The sequence below is a fragment of the Crocodylus siamensis genome, chromosome 9 (genome assembly GCF_052110815.1).
Source record: "Crocodylus siamensis isolate JL-2025a chromosome 9, ASM5211081v1, whole genome shotgun sequence".
Lineage (NCBI taxonomy): Eukaryota > Metazoa > Chordata > Crocodylia > Crocodylidae > Crocodylus > Crocodylus siamensis.
The window spans coordinates 39,167,679-39,194,781 of record NC_143403.1 but is presented as its reverse complement, the minus strand read 5'-3'; the positions used below and the strand labels follow the sequence as shown (position 1 = coordinate 39,194,781).

Sequence of the window (27,103 nt, the reverse complement as noted above, 5' to 3'; positions counted from 1 at the left end):
GGTTGACCAAAACCTTTCATTATCCATATGCCACAGATACCAACAGCACCTTAGCAACAAGTTTTAGCTACACCTAAGTAAATTGTTCCTCAGTAAACTAATATCCACAATAAGAGCTTCCAGTGGTTTAATGGGACACACTTAAATTCCTCAACTACAGACAAACCAGTGTAGTTGGACTGACTTCACTTAACCTCTTTCTGTTTCTTCACCTGTAAAACAGGGGTGGTACCCACTTTTAAAGAAGGCTCTGAAATTGGAAGACAAGGTCTCTGGTGCATTATGTCCCATGTCTTTTACTGCACACAAGATGCTTGTTGGTCACTATGCTGTTTGCTTACATCTCTCTCTCACTTGGGGGTTCCAACACCAAGGTAACCACAAGACCAAAGCTCAAATGGTTTGGGATGTTATCAGGACTGAAGGCCAGAGTCAAGGATTCCCTCCATATTTTTCCTCTGAAAAAGAATTTTATGTTCACCAGCACAAAACAAGATTTTTTTTTTCCTTTTGCAAGTTTACAGCTTTCAAGGCACTTGTTTTCAGATATGATCAGTGTAACTCTGCATGTTGGAACTGGGTTGCCAGAGGTAATGGATCCAGCCAGTCCTTGCGTTTAATTCATTAGAATCGTATGACTATAATTCAACACCTGAGCAGCTGTTTAGAAGTGAACAGCACATTGATCAGAGTGGAATAATCCTTTGACAACACAGTTTAGGGAAAGGCTTTCTACTGGATTTGAGGCTGGGGTAGGAAGATTGACATTTAAGGAAGAGCCCATCTGATAGCTGCTTTGGGTTACAAATACAGTGAGCAACCCTGTGCACTAATACTACTGTTCTAGTGCAAGTATGTGAGATACTGCTTTGGAAATAGAGCTCTGACCTTTCATTTTCACCCAATTGGACAACAGATGCCTTGAAGCCATAAGCTTGGTCAATATTACATAAGTAGGGCCCCCAAATCACAGACTGGGTCTGTACAAAGATCATTCCAGGCTATTCAAGGATCAGCGATTCCTGGCTTAATCAATTCTCTGTAAAAGCTACACCTCAGGCTTGCCAGGAGAAAGGAAGGAGTGACTTTGCTACAGATGGCTGAGGTCTGCTGTAGGGCATTATACGTAAGAAATTACTGCTGCACAGTATTGTTTCATCACACAGCCCATGGATTCCACAGCTCTTTGCAAGATGCAGTGACAGCAGCCACATGTTAGAAAAACATTCTCTCTTTGAAGCGGGTGGGGGAAGAAAAGAGTTTGCAAAAATGCCCTACCCTTGCAATTTTCAAGGAAAGACTCTCAAGTCAGTCATGAAGAGATTAAAATGTAGCTACTTTCACAACTCTAACTCCCCTGGGAGCTAAAGGAGGCAAAGTGATAAGGTTCAGGAGGTTAATCAAGCCCCACAGGAATCCTACACCAGAAGATGGAGCCCAACCCAACCCAAGTGAAGAGAAAAGAAAGGAACAAAGTCTGCAGCGGGCAGGATGGAAGTAGAGAGGGCATCATAACAGTGGGTTGTCTAAGATATATACATGTCTGTACATTCTGGAAATGCATTGAAAACCGTAAGGTTGTAAATAAATCTTCAGATTCTCTAAAATTTCTGGGGTGTAAAGGGAGTAGCCAAGGAGGATAAGGACAATTTGATGAAGTTGTCATTCTTATTGGCTGGAAAGACCAGGTCCAGAGAAGTGTGTCAGCCTAACAGCTCTGCAAAGAGATAAAACAAATGGATAAAAGATGGGAAAGATGTTCCCACAGTTGTGGCACTGGCCTGCAGTTCTAGTGAGCTTGATTCCCTGCATGATCCTGGGCCTGTCAGCCTCCATTTCCCATCCATACAGTGAAGATTTAGTGGAGCTAACAAACACCTGGTGGGACTCTACCCATGACTGGGTAGTATGCACTGAGGGCTATAGATTGTACAGATGGGACAGAGTAGGGAGGAAAGTGGGGGCGGGGTTGCCCTCTGTGTTAAAAGAGCGTTATACATCTACCCTAATCAAAATGGAATCAGAAGAGGAGAAAGTTGAGGTAGTGTGGGTTAGGATACATGGAGGTCAAGGGGAAAGGGACTTGGTGGTGGGGGTCTGCTACAGACTATTACACCAAGAGGAAGAGCTACACGTGGAATTCGAGGCAGCTCTCAGAGGCCGTACAGTCTAGGGATGTGGTTGTCATGCGGGATCTAAACTACCGCAACATCTGCTGGAAGGAGCAGTCAGTCAAATCCAACCATTCATGTAGGTTCTTAACCTGCACACAGGACCTTCACCTAACACAGGAGGTATACAGTCCCACTAGGGGGAATGCCTTACTGGACTTGGTGTCGGCTACAGGGGAGGACCTGGTAGGGAAGCTGCAGATTCATGGTCACCTTGGGGACAGAGACCATCAATCAATCAAATTCACCATATGGTGTAGGGTGGGGAAGGTAACTAGTAGGGTCAAAGTGCCTAACTTTAGGAAGGCTGATTTCAGTGTGCTCAGGAGATTAGTCAATGATGCACTGCAGGACAGGAGCATTGGTGAGATGGGAGTCCAGGAAGGGTGGTCGTTCCTAAAGGAAGCAATCCTTCAGGTACAGAGGGAGATGATCCCATTGTGAGGGAAAGGGGACAAAAAAACCTCTGTGGCTAAACAGAGAAATCCAGGGAAGCCTAAGGGCAAAAAAAGAGGTATATAGGCAGTGGAAGCAAAGGGAAGCCACCAAAGAGGAGTACACCTACTGGCCCACACTTGCAGGGAGGCAGTTAGAAAGGCCAAAGCAACTACAGAACTGAGGCTGGGAACAGAAATTAAAGACAACAAAAAGTCTTTTTTAGGTATGTAGGGAATAAAAGGAAGGCACAGGGCAGCACAGGATCCTACTGAACAAGCAGGAGCAATTAGTGTCAGACAGGGGGGACAAAGCTGAGCTATTCAATTAATTTTTTGCCTCAGTGTTCCTGAACAAGGGTCAAGACAAATCTTCTAATAGGTTCTTAGATGGGCATCAGAGGGACACCAGCCCACCAACTATCGATGCTGACTTGGTGTGGAGTCACTTGGATGGACTGGATGTATTTAAGTCAGCAGGCCCAGATGAGCTGCATCTGAGGGTACTGAAGGAATTGGCTGGTGTCATAGCAGAACCATGGGCATGGCTGTGAGCGCTCATGGTGCTTGGGTCAGGTCCTGGAGGACTGGAAAAGGGCCAATGTGGTCCCTATTTTCAAGAAGGGGAGGAAGGAGGATCTGAGTAATTATAGGCCAGTTAGCCTCACCTCTATCATAGATTCATAGATGTTAGGGTTGGACGGGACCTCAATAGATCATCGAATCCGACCCCCTGCATAGGCAGGAAAGAGTGCTGGATTCAGATGACCCCAGCCAGATGCCCATCCACCCTCCTCTTGAAGACCCCCCAGGGGAGAGGAGAGCACCATCTCCCTTGGGAGCCCATTCCAGACCTTGGCCACTCTAACTGTGAAGAAGTTCCTCCTAATGTCCAGTCTAAATCTGCTCTCTTCTAGCTTATGGCCATTATTTCTTGTGACCCCCAGGTGCTCCTTGGTTAGTAGAGCCTCACCAATTCCCTTCTGTGTCCCCACAGTGAATTTATAGGCAGGCACAAGGTCACCTCCCAACCTTCTCTTGCGGAGGCTGAAGAGGTCCAGGTGCCCTAGTCTCTCTTCATAGGGCTTGGCCTGCAAGCCCTTAACCATAGGAGTGGCCCTTCTCTGGACCCTCTCCAGGTTATCCACATCCCTCTTGAAGTGTGGTGCCCAAAACTGCACGCAGTACTCTAGTTGCAGTCTGACCAGTGCCCAATAGAGGGGAAGTATCACCTCCTTGGTTCTGTTCGTCATGCATCTGCTGACAGTAGGGGTGCTGGACATTTTTCCTCCTTAGGTGCAGCACTACACATTTCTCCTTGTTGAATTGCATTCTATTGTTTTCTGCCCATTTGTCCAACCTGCCCAGGTCTACCTGTAGTTGTTCCCTGCCCTCCAGTGTGTCCACTTTTCCCCACAGTTTTGTATCATCCACAAACTTGGACAAGAGTACACTTCACTCCCTCGTCCAAGTCACTGACAAAGACACTGAAGAGTATCAGTCCAAGGACCGAGCCCTGCTGGACTCCACTACCCATGCTCTTCCAGGTTGATATTGACCCATCCACTACCACTCTCTGGGTACGACCCTCTAGCCAATTTGCCACTCGCCAGACTGTGTAATCATCCAAGTCCCAGCCTCTTAACTTGTTCACCAGTATGGGGTGGGATACTGTACCAAAGGCCTTCCTGAAGTCTAAGTAAACAATATCTACCCCTACTCCTGTGTCGAGGTGTTTTGTAACCTGGTCATAAAAATAGACTAGATTAGTCAGGCATGATCTACCTGCTACGAACCTGTGCTGGTTTCCCCTCAGCATAATTTTTCCTGCTGGGATCTCACATATATGAGCCTTAATAATCTTTTCAAAGACTTTGCCAAGGATGGAGGTGAGACTGACTGGCCTATAGTTGCCTGGATCCTCCTTCCTCCCCTTCTTGAAAATAGGGACCACACTGGCCCTTTTCCAGTCCTTCGGGACCTGTCCCATGCGCCACAAGTGCTCAAATATTCTTGCCAGTGGTTGTGCAATGATATCAGCCAGTGCCTTCAGTACCCTTGGATGGAGCTCATCCTGGCCCGTCGACTTAAACACATCCAGTCCTTCCAAGTGACTCTGCAACATCTCAGGGTCAACACTTGGTAGTCTGGCGCCCAGCTGTTGCCTCTCTACAATCCCATTGTGAGACTTGTCTTGCCCCTCATTTAGGAACACTGAGGCAAATACCTCATTGAAGAGTTCAGCCTTGTCCTCCCTGTCTGTCATCAGTTGCTTTTGCTCATTCAGTAGTGGTCCTATTCCACCCTGGGACTTCCTTTTACTCCCTATATATCTGAAAAACAATTTTTTGTTATCCTTAACTTGGGATGCCATCCTCAGCTCCATGGTAGCTTTGGCCTTTCTAACTGCCTCCTTGGAAAAGTCATTAAAAAAATTAGTAAGGATCATATTTGTGCAAGTCCAGCAGGAAAAATAATGCAGTAGGGCAACCAGCATGGATTCAGAGCAGGTAGATCATGCCTGACTAATCTGGTTTCTTTTTATGACCAGGTCACAGAATGCTTAGATGCAGGAGTACAGGTGGATGTCATTTACTTGGATTTTTGGAAGGCCTTTGATATATTATCTCATCTCATTCTCATAAATAAATTAAGAGGCTGTGACTTGGATGATTACACAGTACACTGGATGGCAAGTTGTCTTGGGGGTTGCACCCAGTGAGTGGTGGTGGATGGGGCAGTATCAACCTGGAAGGATGTGGGCAGTGGGGTCCCGCAGGGCTTGGTCCTTGGACATTTACTCTTCAGTGTCTTCATCAGTGACTTGGATGTGGGCTTAAAGTGTATTCTGTCCAAGTTTGCAGAGGATACTAAATTGCAGGGGGAAGTGAACACATTGGAGGGCAGGGAACGATTGCAGGCAGACTCAGACAGGTTGGAAGAGTGGGCAGAACACAATAGGATGCAGTTCAACAAGGACAAATGCAGAGTGTTGCACCTAGGGTGCAAAAATATTTAGCACACCTACTGGCTGGGGAACGACCTTCTCAGCAGCACAGAAGCAGAAAGGGATCTTGGAGTTATAGTGAAGTCCAAGATGAACATGAGTCAGTGCGATGAAACCGTCAGCAAAGCTAACTGCACTTCATCATGCATTAGCAGACGCATGACAAAGAGAACCAAGGAGGTGATACTTCCCCTCTATGCAGCAGTGATCAGACCACAGTTGGAGTGCTTTGGCCAGTTTTGGGTGCTGTACTTTAAGAAGGATGTGAATAACCTCAAGAGGGTCCAGAGGAGGGCCACTAGTATGGTTAAGGGTTTGCAGGCTAAGCCCTATAAGGAAAGACTAAGGGACCTGGATCACTTTAGCCTCCACAAGAGAAAGCTGAGAGGTGATTTTGCGGCCATCTACAAATTCATTAGGGGGCATGCAGCAAGGAACTGGTGATGCTTTGTTCATCAGGCACCTCTTGGGGTAACAAGGAACAATGATCACAAACTGACAAAGAACAAGTTTAGGCTGGACATCAGGAAGAACTTCACAGTAAGGGTGGCCAGAATTTGTAGTCGGCTTCCAGGGGAGGTGGTGCTGTCTCCTACTTTGGGGGTCTCTAAGAGAAGGCTGGATAGGCATCTGGCTGGGGTCATCTGACCCCAGCACTCTTTCCTGCTCTGGGCAGGGGGTCAGACTTAATGATCTGTTGAGGTCCCTTCCAACCCTACCATGTATGAATCTGTAAGATAACATCACTATCCTACCTCCCAGGGCGCTATGAGCAAAAGCCCATTAAAGACTGTTGGGTGGCTCAGATGCTGGAGTGATGAGGTCAGATGCACACCTAGGAGAACACGCGCACAATAAGTATCCAGGCCACTCCCTCAGTGATATGAAACTGCAAAGCCACCCAGAAAGAGGGCCCTCAGTCATGCAGTTTGAAATCCAGCTGCAAGCTGTTATATGAGAGCCCAGCAGTGCATTAAGGAATCACAGTTTCCACACAAGACCAAGGGTACAACAGACACACCCTGCTGATACCCTAAACCATCAAAGCACTCCGCGTGTGGGGACAGCTTGTTCTGAGTAAGTTGCATTTTGCAGTAAGGTCTATTACAACCAAATGGTGCATCTTGCACCAAAACAACCCATACCAATACATGTCCAGTTTGACTGGTATAGCCACACCTGTGCTAGGAGTGGTAGCTGACCTGGCTAAAGAAGCAAGGGATTAGCTATCTTCATAAGCTGAGGTGCTGTTGACAGGGCTTTCAGTGTAAATGTGTAAAAGCAGATTTCTCAGTTTACCATCCACAACCCCATCTCATGGATTCCCGTAGTCAGTTTGACTCCCTAAGAACCAGACCCCAGGTCCACAACTTCCACCCTATCCCCAGAGGCAGATACAGCATGCTAAGAGATGCCCCCTCACCCCCATTCCTATGCCAGCCCCACTTCATTCTCCTCATGCAGTGAATGAATGGCTGCTGACACCAGAACAAAGCCATCACAGGACCCCTAGCAGTGAGCAGGCCGGTCAGAGCTCTGTTCCTGCCAACTGTGGGGTGGTTAGAAGTCAGGGCACATCGCAGGTCAAGGGCACCGGGCTATTCATCTCCAGTGCAGGCTGGCTATGCTGTGACTTGAATGCAGCCTCAGTCTGTAACAGTGGGCAACGAAGCTCTTTCCTGATGCATTCCAAGCTTGTAATTTATTTTTCTTTTAAGATGCAACAGGAAAGGGTGGGAGGTGGGAAGAAACCAAGGGAAGGGAACAGAAGAGCCAAGAATGAGAGCCCTGTTTCTGGCAAGGCCCCAGTTAAGCACAGTGTGAAAAGTAAACTTGCATTCCTCCCCCAGCAGTGCAAAACACCATTCATCTTCCCACGACAACTGAACTAGACTTTTTCCCCCAGCCCCCATCACCATGGAAGAAAACAGGCTGCAACCTTTGCACTCCGATCTGGCCAAGATGATCTCACAGCCGGATTTCTGCTTCAGTTCAACCTTGATTTGGAGTTTACTTTATAGGGCGGATGGGGATATGCAGCAAAGAAGCAGGAAGCTTCTCCCTGTCATTGGAAGAATCAGCACAAGAAAGCGCCCTTCCAAGGCTGTTGCACGCTTGCTATGAGAGCAAATGCTGCTCATGCACACATTAATATTGGCTGTGCGTGTGAGCCATGCAGAAATGCACATGCAAGTCAGCTCACTTAAGGTCTCAGGCAGACTGGGAAAGCAAATCTGTAAGGAGGAATACAAAGTAGCAACATGACATCCAGCCAATAAGCTCCCTGAACCTCACGCAGCAATAGAAGGCTTCAGCCCCAGAGGGAGATGACTGTAGTTGGCCTGGGACAATGTGATCAGGACTGATGGAAATCTGTAATGCTTATGGACTAGTTGTATGTCAGGGCAGCTTCTGAGTCAGAGGCAGGTTTTCCAATGCAAGCATTTCATTAATACACAGGGAGTTTTGCTTGCCACCTGATGTCAGACACACAGTATGCTGGAGAGGTTGTTTCCCTGGCTTTTCTTGGGGTGGAGGGAGGGAGTCCAGGACCATTGTAATACCTACCAGTAGGGATGAGGCACAGGGGTGGTTGTGAGGGGAGAGAGAGCAAGAAGCCACATCCACTGACAGACAGACCTACAAACACACCATGCTGTAGGGAGGCCCTGGGGTAGAGGGGAGGTTGGGACTTGCCTGACATGCACTCGTGGTGTTTCTTGTACAGCAGTGCTAAGATGCCTATGTAGTTTCATGAATAGCAACATGAGATGTGAAGAAATAAAGAGCAGTTTGCTAAATGCCTCTATGGCTCTGCACCTACCAGTCCTTTCCTTCTTCCACTCTGTACCTTTTTATAATGACTAATTCCAAGGGGAATCCTGCTGCAAAGAGACAGTGCAACTGGACTAAGCAAAAGCTGCTTCCATCTTAAGACACCCAGGGAAGCCAGAGCTAGGAAAAGCAGCCAACATCACGACCAAGGCACAAAGATGCGCTGTGAGGAGCTGGAAAGCTGGGGCACCAGATGTTGACAACTTGATACTTCTGGCGGAGATCTCTAAGCTATCTATGTAGACAATCCAATATGTTATTACTTGCAGCCCCCTGCAGTCAATAAGTAGCACTGTCACTTCTACAGGTAGAGGCACAGATCACTTTCCTGTGTCTCAAGCCAGAAGTCAAGAGCAGGGTCAAGAACAAAACCCAAACTCGCCTAGCCCCAATCCAAACTAGCCCATCCAGAGGTCCTAGGACACTCATGGATTCATGGATTGTAAGAGACTGGAAAGGTCCTTGCAAGATCATCGGATCCAGCCCCCTGCACCAAGCAGGAAAGACAACTGGGTTCAAGTGACCCCAGCAAGGTAACTATCCAGTCTTCTCTTGAAGATTTCCAGAGCAGGTGAATGACCCACTGCTGGAGGAGGCGTAGCACTGACTCCTGCTGCAGAGTTTGCTCTGCCTCCATGTTTTATGGCCTCCATGTTTTATCAGCCTGTACCCGTCTCGCTTATTCAGATGCAAGCCCTTCTGGGCAGGGACTACTACTGCTATTTGTACAATCCCACACAGAGGGGAGGTTTCCCATTCTTGATTGGGTCTTACCACATTAAATGCAATTAGAAAGCCACAAGACCATGCACGGTCTCTAAGACAAAGACAGCCTGCCCAACTAGATCAGTGACAACAAGCAAGCAGCCCACAAGCAGCACATCTGACACTTCAGCTGGAGGTTTCTTTGCACTATTTTAATATACAAGTATGACAAGCTCCTACCAAAAGCTACACTAGGGATCAAGCAGGGAAAACTCCTCCAAAATCCACATGGAGAGTTTTGCAGCAGGGTTTACGGCCAGGTACTTGGCAGCTCCACTGCCACACAACACCTTCAAGCCTTCCACATGAGACACAATCTGTTGTTGCCAGAGGCTCACGCTGTTCATCCAGTAGTCTTGCTTTGCCCAGAGGTCTTGGACTAATGTTTGGAATAATCAGGAAAGTGCCACCCTCGCAACTACACAGATGAAAAATGCTCCCACTGAAATGCTGCCTGCCAGTAGGTACAGTTGGTTTACAACTATCTTCCATGATTCCGCTTCATTTAAGTTTTAGCGCATTTCTTTATTCACACACCATAAAAAATAATAATGCAAAGCTGGACTTCCTTCTTGAAAGGAGACCTCCTCCCAGCTTCACCTCCTAAAAAGCTCCATTTCCCTGGGGAAGTGTTATTACCATATAAAAATCAGAATAAAACTCAGAGACACGCAAGAGTCAGGAAAAATTAAGTCGCACATCCATTTCTCACCCTGCTGGTAAAGCCAAGAGCAGATCAATTAGTGTTGGCTGTCAGCCCTCAGCACCTGGCCTCGAGGAAGATCCTGTGCTACAGCCACGAGTGCCTCAGGCTTGTCTCAACTATGCCATCTCGCCCCATTAGAGCTTCCACTCGCTTCCTGCTCATGCAGGCAAGGCATTAACACCACTTCAAAACACACTGATTTATGAGCACACAGCCCATACTCTGATTGTGAAACTGTCCAGCAACACCTTCACTTCACTGATGAATCATTCTGCTACTGCTCATTCCCACCCTCTGCAGTCTGTACTTCAAGGCAAAACTGGCAGGGATGACCATAAAGCACCTAATGCACTTTGGGTGCTCCCCTGTCATAAACAAAGTTGAATCCAAGGACTGAGGAGAGAACAAAGGAGCAAGGAAGTGAATCACAGATCATGTTAAGTTCCCCGTGCTTTCTTTTTTAGAGCAAATGTTACTTTATGCTCCTTGCTTCACATGGGGTCCTATATTTCGGCCATGGCAAATTAAAAGCTTGGAACAGGAGCACAACAGGCCTAAAACCAACAGAGGAAAACTAAAAACCAATTCAAACAAAAAGCGCTATTCACTTTGGCACAGGCTTTTGTTTAGCTTCATTATACTTGGAATCAGTGTCTCACTGGGAGAATTTCCCTGGGATTTAGCAAAAAGCACAGCCCACAAGAACGGCTGACTACCAAAGTTCCGATGCCCTGCAATGCAGCAGAAGGACATGCTAAAAAGGGTATCCAACGGTAGGGAGGTTAATGGTATCGTGGAGTGGTATAAAATTGGTGGCAAAAATCTAGCATGTTATCAGAATTCCATCACCTTTCTGGGATTTCGTCTTCCCCTTCTCCCTCCCCCTATTCAATACCAGTGCACTGAAAACATGGAAAATATTCACTGCAACCAGGCTACCACATTTCTCACAACCAGCTGTAAGTCTGGTGATATCCTCAAGTTTAACATTTCCTTTTCAGAGGTGAAGGAGGCAAGTCTGGGGCAGCAATAGCCTACCATATCATATGTGCAAGTAACAGACAACCTGATAGCAGCAAAAGCCTCCTCCTTCCTTACTCCAGCCTCCAGTTTTCATCACCTTCAAGAGAAGTTTGTTTCAGAGAGCAATGGATGGGCTTCAGAAGCTTTTGTGCTGAGGCACAGAATCATAGAAGTAGGGTTGGAAGGGACCATGTAGCTCTTCAAGTCCGACCCCCTGCCTGGGTGGGAGAAAAACTGGGCTGAAATGACTCCAACCAGGTAGGCATCAAGCCTCTTCTTAAAGATCCCCAGGGTAGGAGCCAGCACCACTTCCCTAGGAAGTTGGTTCCAGATCCTAGCCGCCCTGACTGTGAAGTAATTCTTGCAGATGTCTAATCTAAACCTATTCTCCAACAACTTGTGGCTGTTATTCCTTGTCATGCCAGGGGGTGCTAGGGGAAACAAGGTCTCTCCCAAATCCTTCTGGTCCCCCCTAGTGAGTTTACAGACAGTCACCAGGTCCCCCCTCAGCCTTCTCTTGTGAAGGCTGAACAGGTTCAGGCCCCACAGTCTCTCACTGTAGGGTCTGCCCTGTTGTCCCTGGATCATGCGGGTGACCCTCCTCTGGACCCTCTCAATGTTGTCCACATCCCTCCTGAAGTGGGGTGCACACAACTGGACACAGTACTCCAGCTGTGGCCTGACCAGCGTCACATAGAGGGGGAGGATCACCTCCCTAGCTCTACTTCAGACGCACTTGTGGATGCATGACAAGGTGCGGTTAGCCCTGCCAACTGTGACCTCGCATTGTCGGCCCATGTTCATCTTGGAGTCAATAATGACTCCAAGATCCCTTTCTGCCTCTGTGCTCTCAAGAAGCAAGTTTCCCATTCTATAAGTGTGCTGCTGGTTACTACTGTCCAAGTGCGGCACTCTACACTTGTCAGTATTGAAACACACCCTGTTTATGTTAGCCCACTCCTGTAACCTATCCAGATCTTGCTGCAATCTCTCCCTATCTACTAGCATGCTCACCTCACCCCAAATTTTGGTATCATCAGTGAATTTAAACAGGTCGCTTTTCACCCCGTTGCCCAAATCGCTGATGAAGAAGTTGAACAGCGCAGGCCCAAGGACTGAGCCCTGGGGGACTCCACTGCCCACTTCCCCCCAAGGTCAAATATGACCTGTCCACCACCACCCTCTGAGTATGACCCTTGAGCCAATCTGCAATCCATCTGACTGTGTAGGCATCAATGCCACAGTCGCCTAGTTTTTAATGAGGATGGGGTGGGAGACGGTGTCAAAGGCCTTGCTGAAGTCTAGAAAGACTACGTCCACGGCGACACCTGCATCCATTGCCTTTGTGACCTGATGATAAAAGGCAATCAGGTTGGTCTGACATGACCTACCCCTAATGAAACCGTGCTGGTTGCCCTTGAGCATCATCCCTGAAGCCGGCCCATTGCAGATGTGCTCCTTGATGATCTTCTCAAAGAGTTTTCCTAGGATTGAGGTAAGACTGACAGGCCTATAGTTGCCCGGGTCCTCTCTCTTCCCTTTTTTGAAGATGGGGACCACGTTAGCTATCTTCCAGTCATCTGCACCTGGCCCAAGCACCATGAGCACTCGTAAAGCCATGCCAAGGGCCCTGCAATAACCCCTGCTAGCTCCCTCAACACCCTGGGGTGGGGAGCATCTGGACCTGCTGACTTGAACACGTCCAGCCCCTCCAGAAGCTCTCTAACTCGGTCCTCCCCAACCTGAGGTCTGAAGGCATTCCCCTCGAGTCCATCTGGCATCACAGTGGGGAAGTCCCGGTCCCTGCACAAGAAAATGGAGGTGAAGAATTGGTTACAGAGTTCCGTTTTCTCCTCTGGCGCAACCACCAGATTGCCCAGGGTACTTTGCAGGGGCCCCATATTTCCTGGTGCTTTCTTCATCCTCCCTATATATTTGAAAAAGGACTTTTTATTATCTTTGATCTTGGACGCTAGTCCTAGCTCTATGTCTGCCTTAGCTTTCCTGACAGCCCCCCTACAGGCCCAAGCAGAGAAGGTATACTCCTCTTTGGAGATGGCACCCCCCTTCCACCGGGTGTACTCTGGCTTTCTGGCCAGCAGGCATTCCCGGACGCCCTTGGGGAGCCAGGGGGGCTTTCGGGCACTCTTGCCCCCCCTTGCTTTTTGTTGGGATGGACTCCCGTTGGGCCCCGAGTATCGTTTCCTTAAGCAATGACCACTCATCCTGGACGCTGAGTTCCCCTGCCCTCAAGGACCCCAGCACCTCACCCACTAGTCTCCTCAACTTGTTGAAGTTGGCCCTAGGCCCTCGACACCCTGCGCTGGATGGTGAATTCCAGCAAGCGATGATCGCTATCGCCCAGGTGGTCAAGAACCTGGAGGTCCCTTACCAGGTCATCGCCTGTGCCCTGGACCAGGTCCAACAGGGCATTTCCTTTGGTGGGACCATGCACCTCCTGAATTAAGTGGAGGTCCAGTATCTCAGCCAGGAACCTCCTGGAACAGTCCGTCCTGGCTGACTGTTCCTCCCAGCAGATGGGTGATTTTAATTACCCGGATATGACAACTACATCCCTTGCCTTAAGTGCCTCTGCAAGCTGGCCCGAAAATTCCTGGTCCAGCTCCTCCCCTTGGTTGGGGGGGGTCTGTAGTAGACCCCCACTATCAAATCGCTCTCCCCACGGCCCCCTTGAATCTTGACCCAGAGCATTTCAGCCTGCCCTTCCTCTGACCCCATTCTGCTGGCAGAGGATGTGTAGCGCTCCTTGACACAGAGCGCCACACCCCCACCTTTCCTTCCTTTTCTATCCCGCCTGTAAAGCCTATAGCCCGTAATGCTAACTGCCCAGTCATGGGACGAATCCCACCACGTTTCTGTTAGCCCTATGACATCTGGGTTTGAACTAGCTATTCTGAGGGTGAGTTCCTCCTGTTTATTCCCCATACCGAGAGCATTGGTATATAGGCATTTAAGGCCTTTTGAGACTGTGTGCGCCACCCCCAGGAGAGGCAAAGCAACTCCTGGTGCATGCAGAAATACAGGCAGGTGCTTTGTGCCATAGGTCAGGGGTGGGCAAAATACAGCCTGCAGGGCCCCTAAAAAATTCAGAAAACAAATATTTATCTGCTCCTGGCTGCCTGTCAAAGATGATAGCAGACAGGGGCAGCAGGACCCAGGGGAAGCTGGAAGCAGGACCCAGCAACCAGGCCTGCCTGGCCCTGCCCTACCCCTAGCAGAGCTTTCTGGCCTGGGCCCCTGGAGCTGTTCCTGCCCCCTTGTGCTGGAGAGGGAAATTCAAATAATAGTTACGGGGGGGGGAAGGGCAGGGGAGGGAAGGGGAAGGCCGCAGGGATCACCCCAGTCCTCAGACCCAGGCCGGGCGGCTCCTGCTAAGTCCTGCAGTCCAGCCATGCAGCCGGGAACCACATGGTGCTGGAGTGGCCAGCAAGCAGGCAGGGAAGCAGTGAAAGTGGCAGTTGGGTTGTGCGGGAGGGGGGAAAGAGCAGGTGTGCTTGCCACTGTCCTGAGGCCAGAGCCAGCAGGGCCCTCAGCGGGGGCAGAAGTGCTGGACCCGGGCTGGCAGGGGGTCTGGAACCAGGCTGGCTCCCCCCTTTCCCTGCTGGTGCAGCCTGATCCAGTTCCATAGAACCCTGCTGGCCTGGGCCCCATGCTCCCAACCAGCTGTCGCTGCACTCCCACATGCCGCTTGCTGCTACTCAACCCCCGCCGCCACTTTCACCACTTCCCTGCCTGCCCTCCGGCCACTCCTGTACCACGTGGCTCCCTGCTGCACAGTCAAACTGTGGAAGCACAGGGCCTGTGCCAGTACCCTGGGGTGAGGGGGAGGGGGAAATGCTGAGAAGGAGAGCAATGAAGGAGGGACAGAGTGTGCGTGTGTCCGTAGGGCAAGTCCCACATGCATATCCCACCATATACGTGCACCCACACCCCCCCTTGCACTGCCATACATACAGACCCCCACAGCCACACAACCTCACACACCCCAGCCACCTTCCCTCCCACAGCCTCCCATAAAACCTACACCCCACATATCCACCCACATGCTCCCTCACCCCATACCTATTCATCCTCCAACCCCCCCATACTCCCACACCATCCCCCACACCCACACATCCAGCCCCCCACAAACCTATAACCACTCCCCAATCCCCCACATCCCCCACAATATACAAAAGTAAGACTTCATTTTAAGCTATTATATAGTCACCTCTATGTGCACTATACAAATGCATGCAAGTCAGGAAAAAAATATTTTTTAAAATAAAATTAATGAATATTGTAGATGTTTGATTTTTTTAGAATATAATTTGGTATTCTTCTGGTTCCGAGATGACAAAACACCTTGCTGAAAGGAGTACTTCTGGGGGCAAGGTGAGGGACTTCTGGTGGCAAAGGTCAGGGATTAGAGGGCAGTTCTTCCACTCACAAGATGGCAACCAGGGTGCAGGGCACCTGTCAAGGGGTGGGGCTACCCAAGCAGCCCTCGACAGCTTGCCAAAACTCAATAAGTGGCCCCCTCCACCTGAAATAATTGCCTGCCCCTGCCATAGGTAAACCCCAGCAACTACCAACCCAAAAGATAAATACTGCCTGGGCTACATCTTCTTTATCCAACTGGAGCAGGTTAGTCCTCATGTAATACCAGCAACATCCCTTAAAGACAAACCACTTCAGTGATCATGTCTGCTCAACAGGCTTGACATTATGGTGATGAATGTGTCACTCAGGATTTAGTATACTTCTCAGGCTAAAAGCCTCTGAATACAAATGCTCCAACAGCTGTATATGGTAGGTATACTCCTGATCTTACAAGAGCAAAATCAGACATTAATTTACTTGTCCAAGACGACAATAGGAATAGGACACCTGCTCTAAGTAGCTCACACCTCTTATGGAGGATACTTCATACTTGCTACATTGTCTTAATGCTCCTAGAAGCAAGGAAACTTCCAAAAAAAAAAGTCAGGCAGAAGGCAGAATATAGTTTCACTTTACAGATTAACTGCAATCAAAGATGCATAAGCTTTTGAAAGCAGCAGCTTATGTCAGCAGATGCTATAAAGGACATGCAGAGTGCAACATGGTTGTAAGAAAGTAAACACAGAAATATGGAATCTCTCATTCAGATCTTATGATTTGTAATATACAGCTAAAGGAGCAGAAATTGTTCTTATCTAAGGTATCAAATATTGACACTTCACAGCTTACAGCAGGGGCGGGCAATTATTTCAGGCAGAGGGCTGCTTACCCAGTTTTGGCAGGCTGTCGAGGGCCCCGCTCCTTGAGGGGTGCCCCACCCCCTGGTCACCAATTTGGGACCAATGTCCGAATGTCTTGGGACCAATATCCCAGGGTCAGCACTGGTGGGGCCCAAAGCGGGGCACAGGCTGGCAGGGGTCTGTGGAGCTGGGTTGCACCAGTAGAAAGAGGGGGGAGCTGACCTGGCTCCGCAGAGCCCCTGCCAGCTAGGACCCGCCAGCACTAGCCCCGGGACACTGGTGTGGGCCCCGTGCTCCCGCTGGCTCCCGCAGCTGCTCACTCCCAGTGCCCCTTAGCTTCGCAGTACAGGCAGGGGGGCAGCACACAGCTCCAACCCCGTGCTCACTGGCAGGGAAAAAGCTGGTGAGGAGCGTGGGGAAAAGCGGCTCCTTGTCCACCTCATGGCCAGCACTCCCTGCTGCAAGCACTTGCAGCCCACGCGGGGCTGTCTGGAGCAGGCACAGGCAGCCCCATGCAGGCTGCAAGCAGCTACAATGCAGGGCGCTGGCCATGGGGCAAGTGAGGGATAGCTTTTCCCCACACTCAGCACCAGCTTGTAACCCACCCTGCTGCCAACCTGGGCTCTGCGCTGGCTCCAGGCTCGCCTGTTGGGGCTGTGCGCAGCAGCAGCAGCCCCCCATACTTGCTGCGCTGGGCAGTGTTGGCTGCTGCTGGCCACCCAGAGCTTGTGCACTGGAAGCACCAGCCATGGGGCGGGGGAAGGGCCGCTCTTCTCCACACCCGGAAGGAGCCCAGGGAAGAGCCGAGAGTGGCGGAGGGGGGAAAGCTGAGCAAAGCAGCCCCTCCCCCCATCATGGCCAGTGCTCCCTGCTGCAGCCGCTCACAAGCTGCGCAGAGCTGTCTGGAGGTGGGCTGCGAGTGGCTGCAGCATGGGGCACCGGGAATGGGGCTGCTTTTCCCACCCCTGTGCTCAGCTTTTCCCTGGACCCTTTCCCTGCCTGGGGTCCTCCCCGGCCCTTTACCTGAGGTTCTGGCACAGGGCAGCCATGTGGTCCCAGGCCAGAAGTCCCTGTTGGGGCTTTCAGTTGGGGGGGGCAGAGCCAGGCAGGCCCTGCTGTTGTGGGAGCCCACCGAGCTTCCCCTGGGTCCTACTGCCCCTGGTTCCTGTCACTTTTGACAGGAACCAAGGGCAGATAGATAATAGTTTTCTAAAATTTTTAGTGGCCCCATGGGCCAGATAGAATGGCCTCATGGGCTGGATCCAGCCTGTGGGCCATATTTTGCCCATCCCTGTCCTACAGGCACAGAGGGACACCATCCCAGTACAAGCAAAGGGAGGCAAAAAAGCCAAGAAAACTTGACTGAGCAGGAAAATCCAGGAGAGCCTTCAGAGGAAAAAAAGAGGCCCACAGGCAATGGAAGCAGGGGACAGCCACCAAGGAGGACTATACATATGTGGCTCACATTTGCAGAGAAGCAGTGAGAAAGGCCATAGCACATACCAAACTCAAGTTGGCAACAAGATTAAGGATAACAAAAAGTCCTTCTTTAAGTACATATGGAGCAGGAAGAAGGCACAGGGTAACACAGGGCCGCTACAGAAGGACTAGGGCAACTAGTAACTGATAGGATGGAAAAAGCAGAGCTCTTAAATAATTTCTTTGCTTCGGTTTTCCTGGACATGGATACAAATGCACCTCCCAATGAGTCTTTAATTTGTAGTGAGAGAGTGGCGGGCCAGTAAGGGGCGCTCCTGTGTTGAGCTACTCACCTCACTGCGCCCCACCACCATCCAGGCTCTGAGTGCCTCCCTGGCAGCGCCTCACATTTGGGCAACGGGGTGAAAAGCGACCTGTTTAAATTCACTGATGATACCCTTTGTGGAGCACACACTCTAGCCTGGGGATAACACTGCCACCACCCAGGGATGGGCTTAATTCTGGCTCAGTACACCCTGGTAAACACAGGTCTAATAGCCCTTGAGGGTATTTGATTCATTTCAGGAACTTAGGCTGCTTACCTCAGTCGGAAGCACAAGTAGTGGTCTCCCTTAGTCAGCTGAACCACGGGGACCCCAAGGCATAATCTAGACACACTCCCACTAAGTCTCCCACGCTAGGTACAAAGGAGAACTTTATTGGTTACAAGGGGTAGGGCTGGAATAGGGTATAGGGTAGAGCAATAGCAGAGAAATTCCATAGAGCAAACTGGCATGACTGGGTAGCCTTTGATCATGCATCTGAGTTACTGCAAGCTATATATCTAGTTAGATCTCAGGCAGGTGGAGATGCCCTCTGGAGGCAGGCAGTTCCTTGATCACGAATTTTGAGAGAAAGAGCAAGTTTCAGATGGTCCAGCTCTTCTCTCTCTCCGAGTTTTCCTCATGGCTGCTGCCCCCTCCTCCTGGGCAGTCCTTAACTTACATAGCCCTTATGACCTCATTTACCTGGTCCAATGGAGGCCAGCACCTGTTGGCTGTCAGCCAACCAAGTTGAAATGCATCACCAGTTGCTAGGCAGACTGGCAGTTCCTAGCTCCCCAGGGAACCCAAGCCCCTCACCCAGGTATGTGATGCCAGTCATGTAGGCAGAGGGAGCGGGTTTCCCCCCTCCCTCAGAAATGTATCCAGCTCAGGTTTCCTAAAGAGACAGGATAAGGTGTATACCCTCTGCAGGGCCCCATCTTAACCAAATCGTCACAGAGCAGAGTTTCTGGCAAGAAACAGAGGTGGCCTTCTGCCACAGAGAGTAATACCAATACACCAACGGTCAGCACTCTTCCTAGTGAAGGAGCACGTGGAAGAGTTGGATGTATATAAGTCGGCAGGCCCCAATGATCTTCATCCAAGGGTACTAAAGGAATTGGCCAATGACATAGCAGAACCACTGGCACATCTGTCTGAGTGCTTGTGGCACTTGGGACAGGTCCCAGAAGACTGGAAAAGGGCCAACATGGTCCCTATCTTCAAGAAGGGGGGGGAAGGAGGACCTGGGTAATTATAGGCCAGTTAGCCTCATCTCTATTCTCAGCAAGACCTTAGAAAAAATCATAAAGGATCACATTTGCAGGGGACCAGCGGGAAATATAATGGTAAGGGCCAACCAGCATGGGTTTATAGCAGGCAGATCCTGCCCGAGTAACCTGGTCTGTTTTTATGATCAGGTCACAAAGTGCTTAGATGCAGGGGAGGAAGTAGATATTATTTACCAGGATTTTAAAAAGACTTTTGACACAGTGTCACACCCAATTCTTACGAGTAAACTGATTAGCTGCAATGTAGATCCTTTTACAGTCAGGTGGATGAAAACCTGGCTTATAGGATGCATCCAGAGAATGGTGGTAGATGGGTCAGTTTCTCCCTGGAGGGATGTGGGCAGCGGTGTCCCCCAAGACTCTGTCCTTGGACTAGTACTGTTTAATATCTTCATCAGCAATTTGGACAAAGGTTTTGAAAGCACTGTGTCCACATTCACAGATGACACTAAACTATGGGGCAGAGTAAACACACTGGAGGGCCGGGAGTGAATTCAGGCAGATTTGGACAGACTGGGGAAGTGGGCAGATCAGAATTGGATGCAATTCAACAAGGATAAATGCAAGGTGTTACACCTGGGGAGAAAGAATTCCTAACACACCTATAGACTGGGGGGTACCATTCTGAGCACCACAACACTGGAAAAAGATCTCGAAGTCCTGGTTGACGTAAAAAAGAACATAAGTTGCCAGTGAGACACAATAATAAGCAAGGCTAACTGCACTCTTTCTTGAATCAGCAGGAATATCACGAGGAAGTCTAGGGAAGTGATAATTCCCCTCTATGTGGCATTGATGAGGCCGCAGATGAAGTATTGCATCCAGTTTTGGGTGCTGCACTTCTAGAGGGATGTGGATAACCTTGAGAGGGTTCAGAGGAGGGCTACTCATATGGTTGAGGGACTGCAGGCAAGACTCTATGAAGAGAGACTGAGGGATCTGAATTTCTTCAGCCTCCTCAAGAGAAGGCTGAGAGGCAATCTTGTGGCTGCCTACAAACTCATTGGGGGGGGGGGTGTAGCAGGAAATAGGGGACACTCTGTTTACCAGTGGGCCCCTCAGGGTTACCAGGAATAACAGCCACAAAGTGAAGGAGAACAGATTTAGATTGGACATAAGAAAGAAATTCTTTACTGTAAGGGTTGCCAAAATATGAAATTGGCTTCCAAGGGAGGTGGTGCTTTCCCCAACCCTGGAGGTGTTCAGGAGATTAGACAGTCATCTGGCTGGGGTTACCTAACCCCAGTGCTCTTTCCTGCCTGGAGCAGGGGGGTCAGACCCAATGATCTACCAGGTCCCTTCCAATTCTAGAAATCTATGAAATCTACAGAAAGGAGTTGAAATGTTTTGCTCACTTTTACAGAACAGGATTTCTTTACCCAAGTGTTGGCAATAATTTAAACTGAAGAACCATACCTTAAACCAGACATACCTTCTTACTCTTACATTTGCTTTTATGAGTTTGATACTGAAATGCATCGGTTTAAATCGGGTGTCAAAAATACAGCCTGTGTGCTGCATCTGGCCTGCCAGTAGTAGATGGGCCCACTGCAGAATGCAGGGCCCTGGAGTCCTGGTGGACATGGCCCTTCGGGTCAGCATTTCAGTTCTCACCTCCTGCTGCTTCCCAGTGCTTGGCTTGTGTTCAGGCTGCAGCATTTCCCCTCTCTCTCTTTCTAAATGCTCTCCTTCCCAAGACTGCTTTTGATTGTTTTTGTCTCTTTGATTCTTCTTCCGCCACCTCTCTATGTACCATCCGTCCCTTTCCCATTCTTATATCTCCTAGCATTTATCTCTTTAACCCCATATATCAGTTGAGTATCTATAAATCTGGCATTGGCCGTTACTGGTTCTGACACCTCTCCCCTGGGCATATATTGGCATCAAGCGCTGGTAGTACTCTAACCCAGTGTGTTATCTAGTGCATATTTCTCTGCAAGTAGTCCTGATGCACCTACAGGCCAGGCTTTCCCAGAAGATTGAAAAGTTATTCAGTATTAGGGCTATGCAAAGCTTTGGTAGCCGATTTGATTCTGAGGAGCTTTAGCCTGATTCGGCAGCCAAATCTCCAAATCTGAATTGAATCGGGAGACGCATTAAATCTCTCTGAATCAAATCAGAAGCCCCTGAATCAATTCAGAGAGATAGTGCCATAAACTGTACAGGCAGGCACTAGGCAGTGCTGGTGGGAGCTTTAGCCAGCAGCCCCCCCCAGCTGCCCCACCGCCAGGGCGAAGCAGGCAGCGCTGGCAGCCCGAGGAGAAGACCCAGGGGCTGGAGGGAATCGAACCGGGAGCTGGGGGGAAGCCCTTATTTGTTCCCCCAGCCCCCAATCATTCCCCTTAGCCCCTGCAGCATCTCCTGGGGCTGCCAGCACTGCCTGCCTCACCCCAGCGCAGTGGGGGGCAGTGCGTGGCGGCAACTGGATGAGCTGCAGTTTCTTCTAGGGCTGCCGGCTCAAGCCAGGGCTTGTCGGGCTTCTTCCCCAGCTGCTCCCGCTGGCACTATCTTCAGAATATCTTCAGATTTGGCTGAATCAAACCAGGACAGCAATTCAAATTACTATCCCTCTGAATTTGAAATGAATACTTTCTGCTTCGCAAAGAATTCAGCATCTGATTTGGTTTCCTTGCTGCAGCCCCAAACCACTCCTTGCTGTGCAGAGTGAGGGTCATGAAACACAGTTGTGGTTATTTTGTGGCTGGCTGCTGCTGCTTACACACCCCTTGCCATTGCAAGCAGCTACTTGCCCCAATACGGTCACAGGGGCCACCGCCATTGCTCCACACTGCAGGCTGAATCTGGCCTGCAAGGAGCCTCTATGGTTTGGATATGGTCTGGGGCCCACAGTGAATTCAATACCCCTGATTTAAAGTTTGCAGTTTTTCACTTTCAGGTTCCCATGTACTGGCACAAGGCTGCACTATTTGTGCTGCTGACACTGGATCCTCTTAGGAATCTCAGCTGATCTACAGGAGAAATCTTTTAGTCCTGGATCCTGCAAGAGGTAGTCTCCACCCCAGCCAGCAATTTTTTGGGTACATTTTGATCTGAACATCATCTTGAAGTGATGATAAAAACTGAACTCGAACCAAAACAGAAATGCAAGGAAAAGCATTGCCCTCCCAAGAAATTTTGCATCAAACTAGTGAAACCACAATGGCAAGACTGAAAGGGCATTTTAGATCAAGGTCTTTTTCCGACAGCTTGCTACTGTACCTGCTACTAGTAGAGTTCCCAAAAGCAGAGCTGCCTAGTCCAAATTCATTCCAGCTTACTTTTCCCTGGTGCAACTTCTCTCTAAATACTAACTAGATTTTACTTACTGGCCATTTCTAGCAGAACCCAGAGAACTATGTAGGGATGGGGAGACTGAGTCAGCAGGTAGATGTGGATCAGCAAACACTACCTTCTGCTTAGAATGGAGTCTCTGGGACAACAATTCTGTTCTTCAAAACTGCACTGAAAACTTGTAGGGGAGCTGAAGAACATACTGGAAAGATGATCTGCTCCTATCCCAGGATCTCCTTATTTGCAGTTCTTTTCTTGCTTTGGAACAAACTGCTTGAAAACAGTGTAGACAGACTTGTACCTCAAGAAGACTGAACTGCAGCAAGATGACATGAAAGGACAATCTTACATCAGGATGTATGTGGGGATTCAGGCTGGCATCCAGGTGTGCTACTGGGATCATGCTGGGCCTGAGAAGCCAGATGCTACTTTGACTTCAGCATGGCAAGGGACAATCACTGCAATATAGCTTGGAGGTATGTTAAAAGGACAATTCCTAACCATCCAACTGTGCTAGAGTACCTGTGGCTGGTACTGCTTTCTCCTCACGGGCATGCTTAATCCCACAAGAAATGACATTGCAGAGCAAGCTGGACTCCAGTACCTTACACTCTAGTGCAGGAAAGCTCCCTCGGAGAGGCAGTCTGGCTGAATGGCAGAAAATAGGAAGAATAAGGAGGCTTCTAAGCAAAGCAAAGCTGGAACATGAAAATTATGCTGCACCGCAGTGTGTACAAAGCCTTAAAGTGGTAAGGTCCTATCCCAAATGCCACTCTGGAGAAGCAAACATTAATACAGGGGGAGGAGAAACTGGCCATCATCCCTACTTCCATAAGAAACCTCCATCCAAAACCCAGTTAGGTGTTACATGCTCTGTAAGAAGGCCTGTAGCCTACAGGCAAGTTCTAGCTGCTGGGATATTTGACCAAGGCAGGAGAAAACGTGCCCTCATGCCCTACACACAACCAACCAGTGCCAGAAACACCTCTCATCTTTCAAACCTAGCAGTCACTGCAGCTGCAATTCACCATTTCATGCCCCTTACAAGCTCCAAAACAACTGGTCCCAAAGTACTGCTATTTTGATCATTCACATTTGCTTTGCAGAAGGAAGCAAGCAAAGCTGATCAGCAATATTTAGTGGAGTGGATCTTTTATGGATTTCTGAAAAAAAGATTTAAGTAAATAGAGTGGATTAAATAAATCAGCTTAAAATTACTTTTGAGCTGCCCAGTTATGTCATACAGAGGAAATGCATCACCAGGGTCCTTTCTGCGCCGCTTTTCTAAAACAGTAATAAGCAGAGTAATTGCAACATGACTCATTGCAATCTCCTGCCAAGCCAGAGTCTATCTGCAAGATGCAGGTTTTCTAGGACATTGCAAAGGCAGATACGTGCTTCCCAGAGAGTCCAAAAGCATTTGCATCTTAAGCAGCAGAGTACAGCAACCAGCCATGCAGGCACTGGCTTTTGGAAGTGCCATCCTCTTCCTTGCTATTCAGGTCTCTTCCCCTCTCTCAACAAATCTCCTTAAGCAAGGATTGATGTGGGGCTGGGGCAAGGAAACCAAATCAGATACTGAATAATTTTTTAATCTGCTGGCAAAGCCTGGCCTATAGCTGCACAAGGACCACCTGCAGAGATGTATGCACTACACATCTCACACCAGGTTAATGCTAGCATCAAAAGTTAAAGTACTAGCAGCCCTTGATGCCAATGCCAACAGGTGCCAAGGAGTGAGATGGCAGAACTGGTAAGAGCCAAAGTTAAACTTAGACACTCAGTCGATGTATGGGGTTAAGGAGACAAACGTTAGGGCATGTAAAATGTGAAAGGGAAGTGTGGTATAGACAGGTGACAGAAGAGGAAACAAAGAGACAAAAACAGCCAAAGGCAGTCTGGGGAAGCAGCAGAGACAGATGAAATGCTGAGCCCAAGGCACAGAGGCCAACACTGGGGACATGCATTTTTCTCTTACAAGAGTGTTCCTATTTTTGGCTCACTGTGGCATCTCTGGCTTACAGATTTCCAAAGCAAAAACCAGACAGGTGAGACCTCAAACACTCACTCACATCAGAAGGTACCGAGTCACCAACTTTACAGCCAAAGTAGCTCAAGCAGAACCGCAAGGAGACAAAAGTAAATGTTCATTCAAATACCTCAAAGTGCATCATAAGAGCTGAAATCCATGCACACCCCCCTTTAGAAGTAAATTTCACAGGAAAGCATCAGTGAAGTGCCTTTCCTATCATTTAAAAGTGATTGCTGGTTCTGAAGCTGACAAGCCCATGAAACCAGTTCATGGTCCTGTTTTGACCACTAGATGTACCATCAAGCTGTTTTATTCCATTCCTAATAAGACACACTATAGCATATCGACTCACTTGTGCTGCATAATCCCACAAGCCAAGAGCCTCAACTGCAAAACTGCAACAGGTCAAGTCAAAACACCAGCTATTCATGTGACAAGGCAAGAGCAGATCCACAATCTGCCCCTCTGCCCCCCAATCAGCTCCCTCCTCTCGCATCACCTTGACAAAAACTTAGCATTGCCAGCCCACACAACATTGTTTAGCCAAGCCTTCCCACCCCGTTGCTGTTAGCGAAGCAGTCATGTCCAGCAGCACTGCTAAGATGATCCCCTCACAAGCATGTTGACACAGACTATGAGGTAGCGTCTGATTTCTAAGTCAGAGGACACTGAAAGAAGCTAAAGAAAATGAAACCCGGAGTCTGGGTCGCATGAATCTGAGTAATACTGTAGCCACAAAGTTCCACATACTGAATCCAGGCTATGACTTCACTGCCTGAGTTGTTACTCATCTTTACAATGGGTTAACTAATTCAAGTGAGCTAGTTTGCTGTCAAGTTAGAGACTACTTGAGGTACAGCTGGATTAGGGCAAAACTATACTCCTGCCCTTCAGTACAATAAAGAGTGCCTATTTCACAATAAAAGCTATGTTTCCTGGTCTGCACTAACAACAGGATCTGCTGCAAAGGCACCTACTTTGGTGCTGTAAAAAGACAAAAAGCCTTGACACATGAAAGATGAGTCTAAGAGCTGACTGACAAACAAGTAGGTGGAGGCCTCCAGGATATCGTTAGCCTTGTGCAAGGTGACTCTGACTCCCTCTCCTATGCACATATGGAGCAGAACAGGAATGAGAGCAGCGGTGACCCTCATGCCCTTCCACGATAGCCTGCCAGGAACGAAAGGCTGCATTGGCATTTAGCTCTTACGGTTAGGGTTACCAGCCTGTTGAGGTTAAAAAGTTCACACATTGAAGGCAGAGGTATGAATGGCAGTCAGTGGAACTGGAAGCCAGACACTAGCTTACATACAATCAACTCAAACTTAAGAGATGACACTGGATAGGGTCACACACAAAACTCTTTGAAACCAAAAGGGCTATTATACTCTTCTGGGCTGACTGTGATAAGGCTCCACTGAGGAGCTGATACAACATGCTAATGCTTTCCCACCCATCTGTACTGGCAGAGGCTAATCCAGAGTTCAGATGACAGTCTGACAACTGGCAAGGACATTTAAGAGGACTTCTGCATGAAGTGGGAAACTCACTTCATCCGATTCATCTGATAGCGTTCGAAGCAAAATGGGGAAGAGGCTGTCCGTGTGCCGGAACATCTGAAAACAAAGACAAGACGCATGAAGTCACTAAAAGCCTGGAGCCCCCCTTACCCACTCAGATAGCAGGACACTAACGCAGTGGGTTACTGCCTCTTTACAGGAGTCTTCCATTTTTACCTGGAAAATTCCCTACTACCTAAGCTAGCTAGCAAGCCCTTTGAAGTTGATAATGAAATACAGATGGCTCTGCTAAATGTATCAATAGCAAACTTAATAGGAAAATATGTACAATCCCAGAAGGACACATGGTTACTGGCCTGCTGAGCTGATTAAATACCTGTGTGATTAGAAAGAAAATTTTTAGCATGGGCCAAGAGCAGCACTTTGCTACCCTCCCCAAGAGGGAAGACCAGGAAAGACATAAAGAGAGAGTCTTTATGAGACCTCAGGTAGTTTTTGGAAGACAGTAAGGGTGGGAAATGCAGGGGGGGTGGAAGAGGGGTGATTTTTTAAGCCTCTTACCATGAGAAGCTGCTGCTAGTGTGCTTTCTATCAGCTTCCACCTCCCTTCTAATTAGGCTTATGGTTAACAAGACCTGATATGCAAAAGGCAGCTGCTCCCACCAGAGAATTGGCCAAAGTGCTCCACAAGGATTGGAGTACATTTGAGGAGTGGCAAGGCTACACCTGGAGGGGAAAGGGGGCTTTCCCCTTCACGTGTCCTTGAAACAACATCAGTCTATAAAGGCCAAGCAAGCTTCTTCCCTCTCCCCTCCCAAACATTCTTAAAAGCTTAAGTTAAGACTGGTGTACATAAATGCACACATGTGAACACTGCATGTGTTCACTACAGCCCTGCTGGTACACATGGCACTATACTCTGTTCAGGGCAGGGACTGCAGGGACATGCTTACACCATCTCACTTCTGAGATGAGACAAGTGTGGAGGAACAGCAAGTGGGAAGTGTGTGCTTCATAGAGATGCTCCCAAGCATGGCACATA

General features: G+C 48.9%; 1 protein-coding gene across 2 annotated transcripts in view; it reads right to left on the bottom strand.

The window, feature by feature from the left end:
* VAC14 (VAC14 component of PIKFYVE complex) overlaps positions 1 to 27,103 on the bottom strand; it is a 199,312-nt gene that overhangs the window by 118,826 nt on the left and 53,383 nt on the right. For both annotated transcript variants that reach the window (XM_090063857.1, XM_090063855.1), the window contains exon 12: positions 26,092 to 26,157. In XM_090063857.1, coding sequence (XP_089919983.1) covers positions 26,092 to 26,157 — 66 coding nt within the window. The remainder of the gene's footprint in view (positions 1 to 26,091; positions 26,158 to 27,103) is intronic.